Source organism: Pundamilia nyererei, unplaced genomic scaffold (genome assembly GCF_000239375.1).
Source record: "Pundamilia nyererei isolate P.nyererei 1_Seehausen unplaced genomic scaffold, PunNye1.0 scaffold00002, whole genome shotgun sequence".
Classification (NCBI taxonomy): Eukaryota; Metazoa; Chordata; class Actinopteri; order Cichliformes; family Cichlidae; genus Pundamilia; species Pundamilia nyererei.
Genome location: NW_005187403.1, coordinates 7,215,873 through 7,234,347, shown reverse-complemented (window position 1 = coordinate 7,234,347; position 18,475 = coordinate 7,215,873). Strand labels below are relative to the sequence as shown.

The 18,475-nt window shown below is 40.4% G+C and overlaps 3 protein-coding genes across 9 annotated transcripts in view; 2 read left to right on the top strand and 1 right to left on the bottom strand.

Annotated features, from left to right (window-relative positions):
- The window catches only part of LOC102198467 (probable E3 ubiquitin-protein ligase HERC1), a 50,373-nt gene extending 49,789 nt beyond the window's left edge, over nt 1–584 (bottom strand). For all 7 annotated transcript variants that reach the window (XM_005720349.1, XM_005720350.1, XM_005720345.1 and 4 more), the window contains exon 1: nt 510–584. The gene's annotated coding sequence lies outside the window, so the exon portion shown is untranslated. The remainder of the gene's footprint in view (nt 1–509) is intronic.
- A 1,165-nt stretch (nt 585–1,749) lies between these two features.
- Nucleotides 1,750–3,185, top strand: esm1 (endothelial cell-specific molecule 1). The gene is made up of 3 exons (XM_005720344.1): nt 1,750–2,199; nt 2,487–2,630; nt 2,816–3,185. The coding sequence occupies exons 1-3, from the start codon at nt 1,893–1,895 to the stop codon at nt 2,908–2,910; spliced, it is 546 nt and encodes a 181-aa protein (XP_005720401.1). The 5' UTR covers nt 1,750–1,892; the 3' UTR covers nt 2,911–3,185.
- An 11,727-nt stretch (nt 3,186–14,912) lies between these two features.
- The window catches only part of arhgap24 (Rho GTPase activating protein 24), an 80,160-nt gene continuing 76,597 nt past the window's right edge, over nt 14,913–18,475 (top strand). Inside the window, exon 1 of the mRNA XM_005720335.2 lies at nt 14,913–15,381. The gene's annotated coding sequence lies outside the window, so the exon portion shown is untranslated. The remainder of the gene's footprint in view (nt 15,382–18,475) is intronic.

The following is an 18,475-nucleotide window of genomic DNA, read 5'->3' as shown; positions in this document are numbered from 1 at the left end:
ATGATGATGAAGAATACAATTTAATAATAATAATTCTAGCATAAATGACTTGGGCACCCACGCTTATGACAACCCGGTAGGACATTTAGTATTTAAATTAACAGCATGACACAGTCCTGGCTTCTCACTTTAAAGCTTATATCAACATTTAGTACCGTTACTGCTACGTGGCTCACGTCTCTCTGGTTTATTGTTACATAGTAGCTACCGACCTGCACCAATAAAAACACCGACAAACGTGAAGCGCAGATTCCGCCGTGTCATTCACAAACACCGGTAACATTATTCTGCGTCTGCGGTGACAGCTGAGCTAACGCTGGCTGCAGTGCAGTTGCTAGTCTGCTCCATGGCTGTCAAAACCCGACCAAGCCCCTCCACTTGGTGCCTGTCAGCTCCCGGTAAAATAAACCCCCGCGTGGGTCGCTAACGTCGTAAAGGTCATTTTAAAATGAAAAGACATATAAGACACATTGACAGTAAAAACACCGCCAGTGAATGTTTTGCGTTACCTGCTGTGTCCCAGTGAGGTCTCCCTTGGACGCAAATATCATCATCAACCTTCTCCTCGCTCCCCCTCTTCTTCTTCGGACGACTTTTAATCCCCGATGGCAGTCGGTGTTTGGTCGACGCGTTACCGCCATCGTGTGTCTTGGAGCTAAGCTCGTTAACGTCACTAACACCTTTGAGTTTTTGTTAAAAAAAAATAAAAATAAAAAATCTGCATGGCCAGAGAAAAAGTCAAAGTGGATAAACAAGAGACAGGCTGTAGCCACATTGAATTCCCCAAACCACAGTTGTAGAAAAAATGATTATACCCCATTAAACCGCTCTTAAAAAATCTTATTATAAATTATAGAAGTTTTATAAAGATACAATACTGACGGGAAATATGCACTTAATAGTATTAATTGGGCAAAATGAAAATTAACAAGAAACACAGACGAATGATCCTCTGAAACTTTGTTGCATTATGGGAAATGTAGGATCTGTATAGACCCTGGGGCTAGGAACCAGGTTAATTCCTTCTCACGTTTCATTTCTGTTCTCCTGAGTCGCTTATGTCTAGTATCTTGTAATGATTGCTACTCTTGATGTTCAATAATAGTATTTTTCCAGCCTTACTTTTTAGGTTAAACGAAAATAGAAACGTAAGGAGCTCTTTTTAACTTAAAAAAATAACAAGGGAGCAAAGATTTGTCATCAGAATCGTTTCAATTTCCCCTTTTCTTACTATAAAACTCAACAATATTAATGCAGTAAATTTAACAAGGAGCTAAACATTATAGTAAATTTATATGAATTTATTTTTGAAAGCATTTCCTCTGTGATTTCAGGTGCACATAAAATTCATTGCAATCTGAATTCAAGGAACTAATTTGCGTGTGTTGTGGGGGCTAAAAAGACGTATCTCCAATTGTGTAACATGTTAACGAATGAGAGTTCTCACACAGCTACAGGCCCAGTAACTAGCACAAAACTAAAGTTGAATCAGTGGCGACAAACCTAATGCAATCGGACCTCTGGGGGTTCCCACTCAGACAAAAACAAACCAAACTAAACTTGTGACATCAGTTCACACGAATTTCAATTCCTGGATGGCGGTCCAGAGTTAATCCCACTTCCAAGCCGGATTTCTAAAAAAAGGGACTGACAAAACTGACTGACAAAAAAGGGGGGGACAACAACACCGGAATGAGGAAATTGACGAGAGCAAGCCATGTGCAAAACAAAGTTGTTCATTGCAGATAACCATGCAACCTGATGAACCACAGGTCACTCCGCTTAAGTCTCGCAGAGGTGCTCAGCTTCTCTAGTCTCACCAGGACACTCATCCAAAAGACAGCATCACCCCTTTCAAGCTTTCTGCTCATTCCGCTTCTTCCCGTGCAGTGATGTTTTTTCTGCTTATCACAGTGTCGTGTTTACTCGTGGTGCATGATGCTGAGGCATGGAGCGCCAGTGTGAAGTACGCGGTGAACTGCCCCGACAGATGCACGGCGGAGCGGTGTGGCGGGACGCAGCGGTGCTCTCGGACGGTCCTGGATGACTGCGGCTGTTGCCAGGTCTGTGCAGCCGGCAGAGGGGAGCACTGCTACCGCACAGTGTCGGGGATGCACGGAGTGAAGTGCGGACCGGGATTATTCTGCGAGTTCTACAAGGATGAAGACGACTATGGAGACGAATATGGAATTTGCAAAGGTATTTTCTCATTAAATAACCTTACAAAATCTGGGAGCTGTTTGTGCATGCTGCAGTTTGGTAACACTGGTGTTACTGCACCAAACCCAGTATCCATTTATGTTATTACAGCCTTTACCCAAGGTTTTAGAAATTCTCCCAAATAACGGCACACATCTGTGAGCATGTGCAGATGCGGACATCCTTGCTGAATATTTAACTTGATGATCATACCTTGTATAATCTGAGACTTGCAGTTTATGCTGTAGCAATATCCACTAAATAATAAATGTTTTCTTTCTTTACAGACTGTCTCTATGGAACCTATGGGGTTGAGTGCCGTAAGACCTGCAACTGCAAGGGAGGCATATGTGACAGAGAAACCGGAGCTTGTCTCACCCTCACCTTCTTTGCCAAAATCGCCAGCAAGCTTAAGAATGAACCACAAGCAGGTAAAGGAGAAATATTATTTTCATTTAAAGTTGAAGGTTTGAAGCCTTTGTGTAATTAGTAATAACTTCTCTATGGGCTAGTAGAAGCTGAATGTCTTGCCAAGTGGACCAAATTAAAATTCTGAATATGATGTATCATTTGCATGAACTGAAAGGCTAATGGTCTCCTTTACTTGTATTCTCAGGGACTGAGGTGGGCTCGGGAGAAGTGAACGCTGTGCAGAACACAGATCAGAACACAAACAGATCCACTGCTCCAAAGCGGCTCAACCCTCGCTGACAAGTGCTGACAAGACTGAATCTATTCAGTGTAAATGTAGCATTAACTTATAAATTAACTGAAAGATATATTTTATTAGAATACGCCAGATCACAAATTTTTAAAAAAAAAGAAAGAAAGAAAGAAAAAACACTTTGTTACAGCTTTTGGAGTTTTTAGTTGGTTTGCTTGGTTTTTGTTTGACACCATTATCTTTTCTAATGAAATATGCAGACTATGTTATTCTTTCCAGATCTTTCTTTGTTCCTCAATAAATTAATGAAAATGACCCTGCAGTCTCTTCCCATTAGCTTCAGTGTCATTTAGAGTGCCTTTGTTTGTCAAAGTTGACCTGTACAATGATCCAAAATGGGCATTATCATATACAACACTGGGTGTGGTAGAGAATGCATTTGCAATTAAACCAAAGTTATCACTTAAGGTTATCATTTAATTGCCTAATTTAGCAATACATATTTTGCCTTGGTTGTTAAATCGAGCCAGACATGAAACATCGAGTGGGTATGTTGTAAAAGCATTAATTATTGCATGTTAATTAACATATTGTGCAGTTGTAGATTAAACTAATTAAATATAAAGGACAAATAAGCACATAAATAAGTGGAATCCATTCATGTTGTTAACTGTAAGTACATTGTGCAAGGCGACAGAGTTGTTTGGACACAGCAGATTAATCACTGTAAGCCAGGAGCCTCTCCAGGCTTTGCTTGGCTGTGTGCTTTATCGCCACGTTACTGCAGCAGGGAGCTCTGCCATTTCTTCATATACCTCTGGGTTTTTCTCTTTTTGCAGTAGGCTGGGTTCCACCAGAAAAAAAAAACTCCACAAACCAAGACATCATTTTTTTTAATCTCAGATGAGCATTCTCCTTATTCCCAGAGTATGTTTGTGTGTAGAAAATTTACTGTCCAGATATAGTTGTAAATTTGGACCAAAGTGTCACGCAGATAGAAAACCTTGGCATTTATTTAAGGGAGGGAAAGGGGTCTTTTGAGCAGTGCAAAAATATCAAGAAGTCTGATGAGAAGTGCATATTTTGAGCAGAAGTAATTTCTGCCAGTGTGGTTTCCCATGATGATGTGACATGATGTATCCAAACACAGGAGCAAAAATGGATTTTATTGCTGAGACTTTTTACAGACATCTTTGACTTCACATTTTTTGGGTGCCCTAGTTTCTTAGCTTTCAAAAATGGGAAAATATGCTTTTTTCCCATGCAGAACACAACTCTCAATCAGTGAAAAACGTTTTAATCCAAAAACGCAAAAGAAAAACTGGAGGAGGAAAGAGAGAGGATTCAAAGAAGGAAGGTTTCTCAGTCTATGTAATGAAGGACACAGACTTTTAGTTTTGTAACAAAAACAAGAAAAGCAAACATTATAATATTGTTTATTTACTGGATTTTCTTCTCCACTTCACCCATCGGTTTCTTTAAACACCAGAGAAGACAGACACAAATTTTAAGTCAGCGAGCGTCATTAAGAATACACTCTTTTCAGAAAATGGTATCTAACTTTAGATTTAACAATTTTATTTAAATCCTAAAATTCTACAGAAAAACAGTGGAACAAATTCTGTGCAGATTATACAAAGCACTTCAAACAGTGTTGTGTAAAAGTACTAGCCACCCCTCATTTCTTTATTTTTTGCTCCCAAGTGGAGACAGGCTGCTTCTATTAGCAGCCTATCACAAAACATTTCATTTGTTTCCATTTTTTAGCTGAATCCATAATGAATGTTAAAAATAACCCAATTTGACAGGCATAAAATAGTGATGTTTGCATAAATAATATGATTCCCACTGAGGTATTAGCAACAAACTTAGCATATGTCTGCAGTGTGGGCAGTCTGTCCTTAAAAAAAGAAAATAAAAAAAGAAGAAAGAACCTGAGAGATGCATTCAGCCCTTTATTTGATCATCTACTGTTCATTAGAAATAGTCTCAGTGGAAGGGTGGATGTCAAGAAAACAAAGGAAAAAAGCTGTGGTATGCCAAATTATACTGACAAATCACTGGCAACAAGTCTGAAATTTTGAATTCAAATCATTATCATTATGTACAGAGGGGATCAGGACAGAGGGACAAAATTTGTGAAACCAACACGGTGGAGGCCTTGTCACGGTTTGGGGCTGTATTTCAGCCAGAGGTTTAGCGATCTCATCAGAATTCATGGAACTGAGAACAGAAAAATGGATTTTGATCCATCATACAATACCATCTGGAAAGCATCAGATTGGCAACATCTTCTTTTTCCACCACAATAATGTTTCCAAACACGCTGCCAGTGCAGTACAAACTTACCTGGATAGAAAAACATGAACACTATGAGGTGTGGATTGTCCTCCCCAGAGCCCCGACCTCAACATTACTGAAGCGGTGGTCATACCAAATATTGATTTTCAAGACTTGTTCAAACCCTGTTTTAGCCTTATATACTGTCTTCCTGTGCATGTTTACATGTGTTCTATTATACTGCTGCACCTTTGTCTGTAGCAAAATATTTAGAAATGAGGGGTGGCTCAACATTTGTGTACATTTTTTAACTATATGAGTTCACGATAGCATTTGAAAACAATAATGTAATACTCGGAGATAAATGTCAAAGTAGTCATATACATATATATTTTATGTATATATATATAATATATATATATATATATAATTTATATATATGTAAGGAATCCTCATGGCATTAATGATCATTCATTATATGTGGCACTTGATTAGACACTTATCATATATAATCCTCCATAAGGCAGCATTAACGTATAGAAACTCTGCTGAAGATTTTAAAAAAAATAACTACACGACATCCAGGACAATAAAAAGATTTCAAGAAAATACTGGCCGAGCTAAAAATAACTCTTATTAGCCTCACCTCTGACTCTTACTGGTACAAAAATGTTTTCCAGTATTCAGCTTGTTTATTTCCTGTGCTTCCTGACACCTGTGAACATGGTCCTTCTTCCTGTTGTTGTTGTGTCTGCCCAAGACAGGAATTTAAAAGCATGGGGTTTTTCAAGTGACACTCCGAAAGCTCTGGAATTTATACGTGACACACAACTGCACATGCCCTGTCCTTGTTTTGGGAGCTAGTTAGAGAATGCTTCGTATTGTTTCAATCAACGCTTCACCTCTAAACACTACGACAGAATTAAAATGTGGCCAGTCTGAATTTGTTTCTAAATCATAAATATGATGAACAGGGGTGTATCAGCATATCTGTATTATTGTTATTTACAGGAACATTCATGATTTCCCAATCCTCACATTTCCTTGACCAATAGCCATAAAAAGCAGAAAGGATGAAGTTTCCTGAAAAAGACACAAATTACACTGCATGTGTGTTGGTTGTCAGTCCAAGGACAAGGTGACACACACAAACACACACATACATACAGGTATGGGACAGTCTGTGTGTGAAGGCAGTGAGCATTCACACATTCAAGTGCTTAGGCTCAAATGTTCCTCTCATTCCCCTGAGAACCGACCGGCCGAGGTCCCGCAACCAAACAAAGGACCCTGGAAAATAACAGGAAAGAGTTGGTGAGAAATACCCTTTATCTGACTCCCTGAACACGTCACTGCCGCCTCTGCAGAAACAAAGGTGCGTGAATGGAGTAGTAAATAACACTGATTTACTGCAAATAGATGTTCTGGTATTTATACTTTGGCTCTGCCTCAACAGGTTGTTTATTGTAGCAGTGGACTGACAAACACCGCAAACAAGGAAATTAAGTGATGAGTTTGATTACACTGATTGCAGGTAATCAAAACTGAGCAACAACAAGCGCGTCGTGACCATCCTGGTCTGTTCAAATGACGTAAATTCGGTCAGATTAATCAACTCTTTTGGTTCTTTTAATCAATGGTTTCACTCGCTTTTTCTTTTTTTAACGGTTCTCAGAAACCTCACGTAGTAAACTGATAGCAGCAAAACAACAGGTCAGATCCTTGACCTTAGCGACCTGACAGATTTCTGACCCCTGGAGGGATTGTCTTTTCCATCATGACGTGACGTGAGGAGGAACATTCCCAAGCAGCGTTATCATCACACCTTCAGAATATGGAGACTTACTTTTAGTAGCCAACAAACAACACAAAGAAATAAATGACCTTTTTTTCATAATTGCCTGAGATATTTATTCATGTAACTCTTTGCTTTAAGGACCTATTCTGTTACCTAATGAATGGGGATACATTTTTTATTATTATTATTAATTTGGAAACAGTAAGGAATTTTCTGGCATTAGAAAAATGTTCTCCTGGCGAACGTCCTTTTTTTTTGCAGAAGTCAGAAATATTTACCATCAGTACATTTTGGTTCTTTTAATCAAAGTTTAATTCTATTGTATTCTATTGTATTGTATTGTATTCTATTTCCTTTACTCCCAGTTATGTGCACTAAACACTATCAGAACAAATGAGTCGCAAATGTATTTTTCACAAGAAATGTTGACCACTAAAGTTGACAAGATACATTTTCCATTAACTGGTTTTTAACAGCATGGCTGTAAATCGGGACCTCCCCGCCTTTGCATGTGCTTTTGTAAAGGATGTAGTGAGAGCAGCAGCAAGACACTGAGCAGAAGACGTATCAGGGACACTGATTAGGGTTAGGGGTTTGTAAACGTAAAAGGAAGTGGGTTGCTAAGCGGCTCGCAGATATTTAATGGTTGCAGGCAGAATAGAAGTTGAATTTGACTTAATCGCCTTTCTAATCTACTGCTAAGTTATTTACTTTATATCAAGGATTTTAAACTCATTTTACATTGTGGGCCACATGCAGTCCAGTTTGAGCTTAAGTGGACTGGACAAGTGAAACTCCCCTTTTTTCAGTGAAAATAAGTTGAATGGCACATTTAATCCTTGACATACTGTAGCTTGATATAAGACAAAGAAGTGCAATTTCAACAGTACGCCTCAGTTGTTTTCTTCATAATGAAGAAATGTCGCTGTAGTAAATGAAAGAAATTTGTGAGCACCACTCTTTGGGCCGAAATTGTAAGGCTTAAATATGTTAAATCACAGACACAAGTTCTTGTAACTCATTGCCAAGACTGTCCTTTAATTATAAAACATAAGGTTTTTCTTAATTCAAAGCAAATATCCTATGTATTTATTTTTTACAGTGTTCACTTGTTCTCCCTGTTTTTATGTGGGTTCTCACCAGGTACTCCCACTTCCTCCCACAGTCCCCATTATGATTAAAAAAAAATGTAATTAAAATTTTTAAAAAGCTACAAATGAGAATTTTTTAAAATGCCCATTAAAACGTTTTTAATTTTAGTGAACGTGAACAGAGTTTTGAAATACATAGATTCGTGATTATCCATTTTTGGAGAGACACATGGACCTCTGGTGGCTTCTTTTTGCACTGTCGGACCAAAATAAAAAGAGAAACATAAACACGCTTGCTGAAGTTCCTATTTCAAATGTTTTAGAGACCGCCAGCAGAGAGCACCATTGTGTACAAAGACCTTACCTTACACCACTGATTTCGGATACATAATCATTACTTTTACCCAGGTGCTATTAGATATTTCAGGTACCTTAGCATATGTAGATATGTGCACTTCATGGAACTTAAGGTCAACTGGATTTTTGTAGTTCAAGAGAAAGAAGGAAAAGAAACGTTTCCTGTAGTTAGATAAATACGCTGCAAGAAGCGTGTGAGCAAACTCTTGCAGTGGAATGAACATGTCTTTTTGTGAGTGGGTGTGTTTGTGTGTCCGTTTTTTTTTTAAACTTCCTTTCAAAACACCAGCACTCAGTATATTACAGAATGTGCCAAATGACTTTATAAGGAATGAATGCACCTCGAATTAGGGCTTCTGAATGGCACCACTTGTTTACTGTGCATGTTTAACTGGGAGGTTTAATATTAGCTGGCAATAGAGGAAGGTTGGAGGAAGATGAATTTTATCTTAACTGAAGGTGGTATCTGTATGAAGGTGATGTAAATTTAAAACACAAGTGTGTGGGGGGAAAAATGAGTGAAAATGTCAAAATTCAGATCAAAATTTTTATACACATTTTAACATCTTCGCTGTCCACCCATCTGCTTGTTAAGTTAAACGGACACATTTCTGACATCTCAATGACATCACTGAACAGTAGCATCACATGCAATCTCACATATTCAGAGTAAAATACACAAAATATGGACCAAAAACTGCTGAGTGAAGGAGATGAAGTGAAAGGAAGCAGCAGCAATCCCAAGCTTATGTCATAAATAACCAACAACACCCAAATAATCACTGGCACAAACATAAAAAATGCAGTTACCTAAATATTAGAATATTATTTCCAATACTTGAATTTAAACACTTTCACTTTATTTTCGTCCAAAGCTCAACCCTGCCAGCACAAGCATGTGTGCATTCTTTTGTAGCCAGTCATACCTGCGGGCTAAAATGTGTTTTTGTTTTTGCAAAGTTCATTGGTAAGTTTGTTGCACTCAGATCTTCACATCGTGTTCCATTTTCATTTTCTTCTATAAATATGTCTCCTTCTCAAATGTTTTTGTCCTTGATAGAGCTTTGTGCATTCAGCTCCCTGTCATCAGAGACAGTGCTCAGGCACAGCTGTGCAGATACAGCATGTAAACTCAGCTATTTTTTCTCATACATTTAAGTTAGCTAGGCAAAAATAAGGTAGTAAACTGAAAAAACAGTTAATTTGGCTTGTTTGAACATAACCTCAGCAATGGCATCAGTCAGATATGTAGCCATTAACCTGGTTTCACAAGGATGAATGAGTGACACAGATCAAACAGACTAACAGATGAGCATAATTTATCATGTCATACTTTGGTTTCTATATGCCATACAAATACAAACAGGGAGGTAACTTTGCTATGGTTTAATACTATGCTGTACAGCTGTTCTGACAAAGAGATCTCATTATAGTATTTTTCCCCTTCTTGTTCTAATCGACACTGTCATTGATTGTGTGATTTTTGGATAGAAATCAAGCAATAACTGATCTTTACCATTGGGGGGCAGTGTGAACAAGCTGTAAACACAGACATCCTTCAAAAGTGGCTCAAAGAGTTTCACTCAGAGTCAAAAAAGCACCAACATTATTCAACACTTGCCATTTATTTAAGTCATTTTTGCATCTGCCTTGTGTATTTTTGTTTTTTCCTCTCTGTCAGGACCGTTTGCGTTTGCCAACCAGTTACAACCTCTGTGTGTCTGCTTTGTGGCTTTGTGGGGTACTGATTATAGCCACTGAAGCTATATGGAGCATCTTGCATCCTTAGTTAGTGAGCTGGCATTTATTTCTGTAAAATGAGATCGTTTACTGGCTGCTTATCTGCTTTTGAGTCTAACACGTAAGCCTTTCTACCTTTCTGTAGAGGCTCTCTAGATTTTGCCAAACTAAACCTCATTATGATGCTAAAAGGGAAGTGCTCCCAGACACCTGCCCACTGTGGTCATCTACCCACTTACTGTCGCGACACACTGACTGGCAGAAGTTGAAGATCACTCAGCTACTGCTTTCATTCTTTGGGAATTTACACAAGGGGACATAAGTGAATAAGAAACTTACAAATGGAGAAATGAAGCTGAAAAGCTGAAAAACAAATAACAAAAGCATTATTCCCATTCACAGCGAGTAGGTTCTTCTCAACAGAGATTCCTGCTGTCTGTCCAGAAGCCACCAGTCCAAAACCTCTGACTGCAAGGCCATGAGAACACACTGAGAAAAACTCATTCCCAGAGGCTTCCTCTGTGAAGATTCATCCATACTAATCTCATAAGTTGTCTATCAGATGAGGTCTCCCAGAATATCTCATGGGAGTAGATGCAGCTCCAGCTTGTTTACAGATGGCCACTTCCTACGTCACAAGGTCACACTGTTTCATGTTCAGCATTCCTCGTCCTGCAAATATAATTAAACACGCCGAGGGATGGCCGAGGACAGATGGCTCCGAGCCTGCTGTTGTTTGTTCCATTTTATTTAGTGAGATTTCTCATAAGGATGCTTAATTTTTGTAAAGTGATTAGATTTTATTACAAAACAGGAATTCTGTTTATTTTTGATTGCCAGATATTAAAAAGCTTTGTTTTTTTATTATTACTGAATTAGATGGACAAGAGCTTTAAAAATAAAGCTAAATGATTGCTGTGCCAACAGTCTTTAGTCATCTGATTAGCAATTTGTGAGAAAATGCTTCTTAAAAATGTTGCTCTAGTGTCAACACTGATGTCAGCATTTTAACACCTGCTGTTTATCAGTAAGAGTGGGTGCCCCCAACCTTGGTGTGTGCAGAAGCCCCACCCACCTGCTGTTCACACCTTGTGTTTTGTGAGGGATGGCCACTTAGAAGAAAGAGAGGGTGAGGGTAGTTAAAAGGGCTTCTTTCACATAGCAACTGATAAATAAGACTTATTTTCACAACTGTGAGCCATGCAAAGCTACTCTAGCAGAATACAAAACTATACAGTGGGGCAAAAAAGTATTTAGTCAGCCACCAATTGTGCAAGTTCCCCCACTTAAAATGATGACAGAGGTCAGTAATTTGCACCAGAGGTACACTTCAACTGTGAGAGACAGAATGTGAAAAAAAAATCCATGAATTCACATGGTAGGATTTGTAAAGAATTTATTCGTAAATTAGGGTGGAAAATAAGTATTTGGTCACCTCAAACAAGGAAAATCTCTGGCTCTCACAGACCTGTAACGTCTTCTGTAAGAAGCTTTTCTGTCCCCCACTCGTTACCTGTATGAATGGCACCTATTTGAACTCATCATCTGTATAAAAGACACCTGTCCACAGCCTCAAACAGTCAGACTCCAAACTCCGCCATGGCCAAGACCAAAGAGCTTTCGAAGGACACCAGGAAAAGTATTGTAGACCTGCACCAGACTGGGAAGAGTGAATCTACAATAGGCAAGCAGCTTGGTGTGAAAAAATCAACTGTGGGAGCAATCATCAGAAAATGGAAGACATACAAGACCACTGATAATCTCCCTCGATCTGGGGCTCCACGCAAGATCTCATCCCGTGGGGTCAAAATGATCATGAGAACGGTGAGCAAAGATCCCAGAACCACACGGGGGGACCTGGTGAATGACCTGCAGAGAGCTGGGACCAAAGTAACAAAGGTCACCATCAGTAACACACTACAACGGCAGGGAATCAAATCCCGCAGTGCCAGACGTGTTCCGCTGCTGAAGCCAGTGCATGTCCAGGCCCGTCTGAAGTTTGCCAGAGAGCACATGGATGATACAGCAGAGGATTGGGAGAATGTCATGTGGTCAGATGAAACCAAAGTAGAACTTTTTGGTATAAACTCAACTCGTCGTGTTTGGAGGAAGAAGAATACTGAGTTGCATCCCAAGAACACCATACCTACTGTGAAGCATGGGGGTGGAAACATCATGCTATGGGGCTGTTTTTCTGCCAAGGGGACAGGACGACTGATCCGTGTTAAGGACAGAATGAATGGGGCCATGTATCGTGAGATTTTGAGCCAAAACCTCCTTCCATCAGTGAGAACTTTGAAGATGAAACGAGGCTGGGTCTTCCAACATGACAATGATCCAAAACACACCGCCCGGGCAACAAAGGAGTGGCTCCGTAAGAAGCATTTGAAAGTCCTGGAGTGGCCTAGCCAGTCTCCAGACCTCAACCCCATAGAAAATCTGTGGCGGGAGTTGAAAGTCCGTGTTGCTCGGCGACAGCCCCAAAACATCACTGCTCTCGAGAAGATCTGCATGGAGGAATGGGCCAAAATACCAGCTACTGTGTGTGCAAACCTGGTAAAGACCTATAGTAAACGTTTGACCTCTGTTATTGCCAACAAAGGTTATGTTACAAAGTATTGAGTTGTATTTTTGTTATTGACCAAATACTTATTTTCCACCCTGATTTACGAATAAATTCTTTACAAATCCTACCATGTGGATTCATGGATTTTTTTTTCACATTCTGTCTCTCACAGTTGAAGTGTACCTCTGGTGCAAATTACTGACCTCTGTCATCATTTTAGGTGGAGGAACTTGCACAATCGGTGGCTGACTAAATACTTTTTTGCCCCACTGTAGATGTGAAGTTTAAAATGAGCAAAGTCGCCTTGACTTAGAAGTTTGACTAAAACCATCAGTAACAGTGATGATCACAACATGAACATCTGTAGAAAAAAAATCACAGCGATGCAATTTACTTGACTTTAACTGGCTCTAAAAGTGTCAACTTCATTACAACCCAGAAAGGAAATATAAGTGAATTTCAACCTCTGGGGAATGAAATTTTATTACAAAGCATTTGCAGTTCTGTTGAGATATTTCACTCCAAAGTGAAGCAGAGGACAAGCTAATGTTCCCATAAGTGGAGCCTGGCGGCCCGGATGGCTAATGACCAGAGAATTATGATCACAATTTAATGATTGGTGCTAAACAGGTCATGGATCTCTCTCTCTCTCTTGCCCACAGCCAGCTAATAGATAATAAAGAAAGGCCTGAGCCTTCACTTGACCCTCTACTATGTCAGGAACCCAGCTTGTTGATATTATCTCCTCCACAGTTGTCAGCACTTCATTTAAAGTTCTCCGTCACCTCACTCAACCAGCTCCTCCGCAGGACTGCACCACCACAACAGGTCAAATTTGCCCGCATCTTATTACCTGTGAGTTTGCAAACAAACTCATCATCATGCAGATGATTTGATTTTGAGGAAGTAATTATTGTGGGCACACCAGCTACCTCCTACACAGACTGGAATTTGCGTCTCTCCGTTGGTAATGAGCACCTTTTGCAGGCTCAGGGGATAAATTGGGAATTCATAAATGCTGGTCCTGTGGTGATAACATAAAATTTAGTTTGCATGCTGACCAGTTCTGTAAATTATGCATTTGAGCTTGAAATTTTTTTTCTTTCAAATGCAAACAATTTATCTATTCCTTTATTGACATTGTGCTATTATGCTATGGGGTATGAAATAGCCAGTGCATATTTTTTTTTATCACCAATTTTAAATTAAATGTTTGATATTTATTGATTCATTCAGTCATCACATATTGCACAGACCATGCAAACAAATCATTTAAGTACGGAAGCTATTTTACAAATAGTGATACAAATGGTAAGCTCACTGAAGATAGCCTTCCCTCCAAGTAGAAAAAAGTAAATAACATAAACAAACAGATGAGCAGCAATATTTGTTCATGTAACCTAAAAAAGTGGCTTAGTGTGATCATAACCAGCCTTGTTAGCAAGCCGTGTTGCTCTTTATTGTAAAATATGCTGAATAAGAAGCATAATGATGGGAAATGACCACACAACTCAGACGTTCTGCCTGCAGGAGCACAGATACAGTGATTCAGACTGTGACAGCTCATGCGATCTCATCCCAGGCACTACTTTATTTGTAAATTACAGAAACAAATTTTCATCAACAACTTTTAGACCCCCCCCCCCCCCCCAAAAAAAAGCAACACTTTCCAGGGGCTATGTATACAGCTGGGCTGGGACCAAAGTGAGGACAGAGTGACTGAATAAATGTTTGCTGAGCTGCCTGCACGCAGTCGTTTGTACATGTCATGTTGAAGACCCCGTAAAACTCTGGGTGTGTATGCACGCTGGATTAGTCACAGATGGTGTGTGGAAAAGTCGAGATTTTTTCTGTTTATTCTGCATTATAAGCCTGCTGTGGGAAATTTCCTGGCTGTTGAAATTTTAAGATGAGCAGCACAAGTTTCAAAACTGCTGGTTACTTTGCCCTGTATGCTGAAATAAAAGAGAAAGTCAACTGAGGCACTGCTCAGTCGGAGCTCTCCCTCTCTCTTTGAGACTTCCTCAAACATGATTTCTCTCTCTGTATCACACACACACACACACACACACACACACACACACACACACACACACACACACACACACACACACACACACACACACACACACACACACACACACACACACTCCTCCCCTCCCTGCCTCCTCCTCCTCCACCTCTCTGTACCAACACACACTGCTGTCTCACACCGAGCGTGAGCGCCTCAGCAGCCGGGATGACTGGAGGAGCTGGGACTGCAGATACTGCGGTGCTGAGAAAGACGGCGTGAGCGCGTTTGTGTGCGTGTGCACGTGCCTGGGCGGACTCCAGCTGTAATGGTGCCCCGTGTGTGTGTGACTGTGCTGACCGCAACAGTCATCCTGTCCAACAGCGGAGACTTTCTCAGCGTGCAGATGGTGTGAGCAGTCAGGGGAAAAGTTTCTAACAGCTCGACTGAGTCTCGGCTAACTCAATCCACACTGCACACACACTCATACACTGTGCCAGTCCAGGAGGGGAGCAACAACAACAGCAGCAGCTGAGCATGAGGACGACTTGAGCTTGTGTGTGAGCGGGATTTGTCTTGTAGTTGATTGATTGACCTGTCGCTGAAGAGGATACGGTGTCTGGGCATCACCACACATCCGAGCTGTGAGATTCAACAGGGCTGCTCGTTTGAAAGGTGAGTCCGTTCAGTAAATCTGTTGACTCTTTGTTATGATTATGAAAATGCTGTAAGCAAAACGGACACTTTGTTACTATTTATTTATATTTCAGTCATAACAGGGCATTCTTCACCTTAGACTACAGCACAGTAAATATGGCATGTGGTTTTGCTTTGGCACATTTTTAAAGCGGCATCGCTGGGTTAATGGCTCATTAAAGTGATTTATTGTGTGAAGTAGTTACACCTGCGGTGACTGCAATGTTGAGCAACGGAAACGTCAAATGCACGACTTCTGAGCTGCTGTGAATCTGTGCATTAACGCGCAAAACTGTCTTTAAGCTGAAGTCTTTTTCCATTAGCTCCGTTATTGTCTAAAAGCTACACATGTGTGGCTGAAATATGAAATTAGGAGCATGTGTGGCAATTGTTGTTGGAAGGCCGGGAAGCATTAAACTTCAGCGTCTTTCGGGAAAAATTAGTAAGTGTCAGGTTTTGTTATGCCGTACAGTTAAACCAATAGAATAATGTTTAAAATGGTAAGACTGTTGCTTATGACCTCAGTTCTGAGTACTTTTGACTGTAGCACGTAGAAGTTTGTCTATCTGTGGATGGATTTGATTTATGGTAAAAACACATCTTACATGTTTGCCTGATTTCAAAGATTGATGTGGTTTTACATGAGTGAAGTGTGCCAGGAGTACAGGGACAAAGGGGAGTAGGGTCTGCATTCCCATACACATTTTAAGCCCTTGTCCCACATTAGTTTTCATTTTTGTATAATTAACTTCTCATATGAAAATAACCAATTGTTATATTTCTTTTTATCCTAAATCCTATATTCTTTTCAAATATTCTGGACAAAGAACACCTTGATGCCAAGGTGTTCTTGGCTGGTACGATTTGATCACAAGATAGTCAGTACTGTTTGGAAACATTTTTGAACTGGTGTGTGTGTGTGTGTGTGTGTGTGTGTGTGTGTGTGTGTGTGTGTGTGTGTGTGTGAGAGAGAGAGAATGTCACTCATTCCAGCTTACTAAAATGGAAAAAGTAGTCAACAAAGAGAGGAACGTGGTGGAGAAAAGAAAGAGTTAAAGGGATCATGACAGAACATCGGTAAAACAGAAGTGTGAATGGAAAAGAAATACATGAGAGCAAACCAGTAGAAGGAAGGATGATGACTCCCGTGTGCCAGGAATGTCTACAGCTCACAAGCTGTGCTGCTGGAAAGCTCAGGGATCAGGTTCCCCGTGTCAGCTGCTGTGCGGGACTGTTCCCAGGTCTAGCCATGTAATGTCTGTTTACTGAAGAGGGTGCGGGGACCAGAAGGACTGAACTGCAGCAAATATGGAGTTCAGACTGGAAGTCCTATAGCTAAAGGTGTTTTTTTGTTTTTTTGTTTGTTTGTTTGTTTTTGTTTAATTTTCTTCATGTTTTGGAATAAAAGATTAAATCAAGTAGACACGGCTAATCTTTATATTCAAACTGACAATTTGCTATTTTTGTTTTGTCGCCAGGCACAGCATCTTGTGTGACATTTATGGAGGTTATAATGCAGAGTCAGCATAAACTCCTTCCAGCAAACATCACTAGTGAAAATGACTGCGGTCACTGGGCGCTGTTTTCACTTTGCCCCTCTCACCTGGCAGCGTATGATCTTGCATGGCGTCCTTTTTTTCCCCATCAGGAAAGTATCCTCTTCATATACTGTAGAGACAGCCAAATTAACAGTATTGTCATTCAGTTGTCACAGTGTCAAAAACGTGTGAGATGAGTCAGGGGTCAATGTGAAGTCTTCACCTTCATCTCTCCACAGGGTTGCTGCTCTGTTCCCAGACATACTGTGACACATGGCATGGAGGGAAACGAGTGTGTGTGTATGTGTGTGTGTGGGTGGGGGGTATGCTAATGAAATGAGTGTATCATACCACAAAGCCAGCATAGTGGAGAACGAGGGGCACACATGGTGTCTAAATTGTTGTGTAGACAAAACAGACGCTGACTCGTCACCCTGATTCATAAAATTAAGCCAGTTTATTGGGAACTCCAAGAAATTCCTCTCCAAGAACTGACCCTTAGTGTTTGTGATATATTACACTGCTCGCCTCGCCTCCTTGCTTCTCGTCTCGCTTCCATCCATCCATCCATCTTTCTGCATGACTCACAATGACTTGTGTGGGTAGTAAGCAATCATTGATGTTTCTTACCCTATAATGAAAGACAGCTCCTCAGATCCTGAACTCCCTGTAACCCCGTCCCACGTTAAATCACCGTAGGCCTAAATTGTGTGAGTGTTTGATGGAGCAATGGATTATTATCCTTATTTATTTTTTTCACATGTGTGCGAGTACTTCCATCTGTGACTGCTCTGAAGCCCTTCCTCTTTCACATCCTTTCCGGTGATTAGCACAGCAACAGCGCAGCAAGCAGCATGCCGTCCTCTCACCTCTGTGACTTTATAACAGAAGTCTAATAGAAACAGACTGCTCTCGAGGTAGCAGCTTTGGCAGCCGAGGGTTATATTTGTCTTTAACACATGCTGGTCACAGAGGCCCTCTGCGTTTCGAGAGAGGGGGTGAGGGTGGTTAGAGATATTTAAAGAGTTGATGGCACTGACTGGTAATGCAAGTTCATGTTTCATCTTGCGTGTTTTGTGGTCTTTTGTGCTGTTAGCACAGTTAGTACATATTCATGTGAACAAAAAAATCTAAATGTAGCTTCATGACACACAGTCTGTCAGTTCAGGGTAGAGTCACTCACCTGTCAATCATGGTGAAGACAGAGAAAGGGAGATGAGCCATTGCTGCTTTATATTTTTGTTCTTGGACTACTGATTTACATGACCCAAGGAAAGTTGGCTCTGGTTTTACTGGCAAGCACCAGGTTCAAAGTAGGTTACAGCTGCTGAAAATGCAGAACTGAGGACTGGTGACAGACTGATGGTAATGGCAGTGCTTGCTGCAATGTGCAATGACACCAATGAAGAATTTATCTCTTCTGTTTATCAGTGAATCATTAATACTTCAAGCTGGGGAATATTTACTTAGCTGAGACTGTCAGTGACCTTTTATATCATAGGTGTCAAACTCTGGCCCGCGGGCCAAATTTGGCC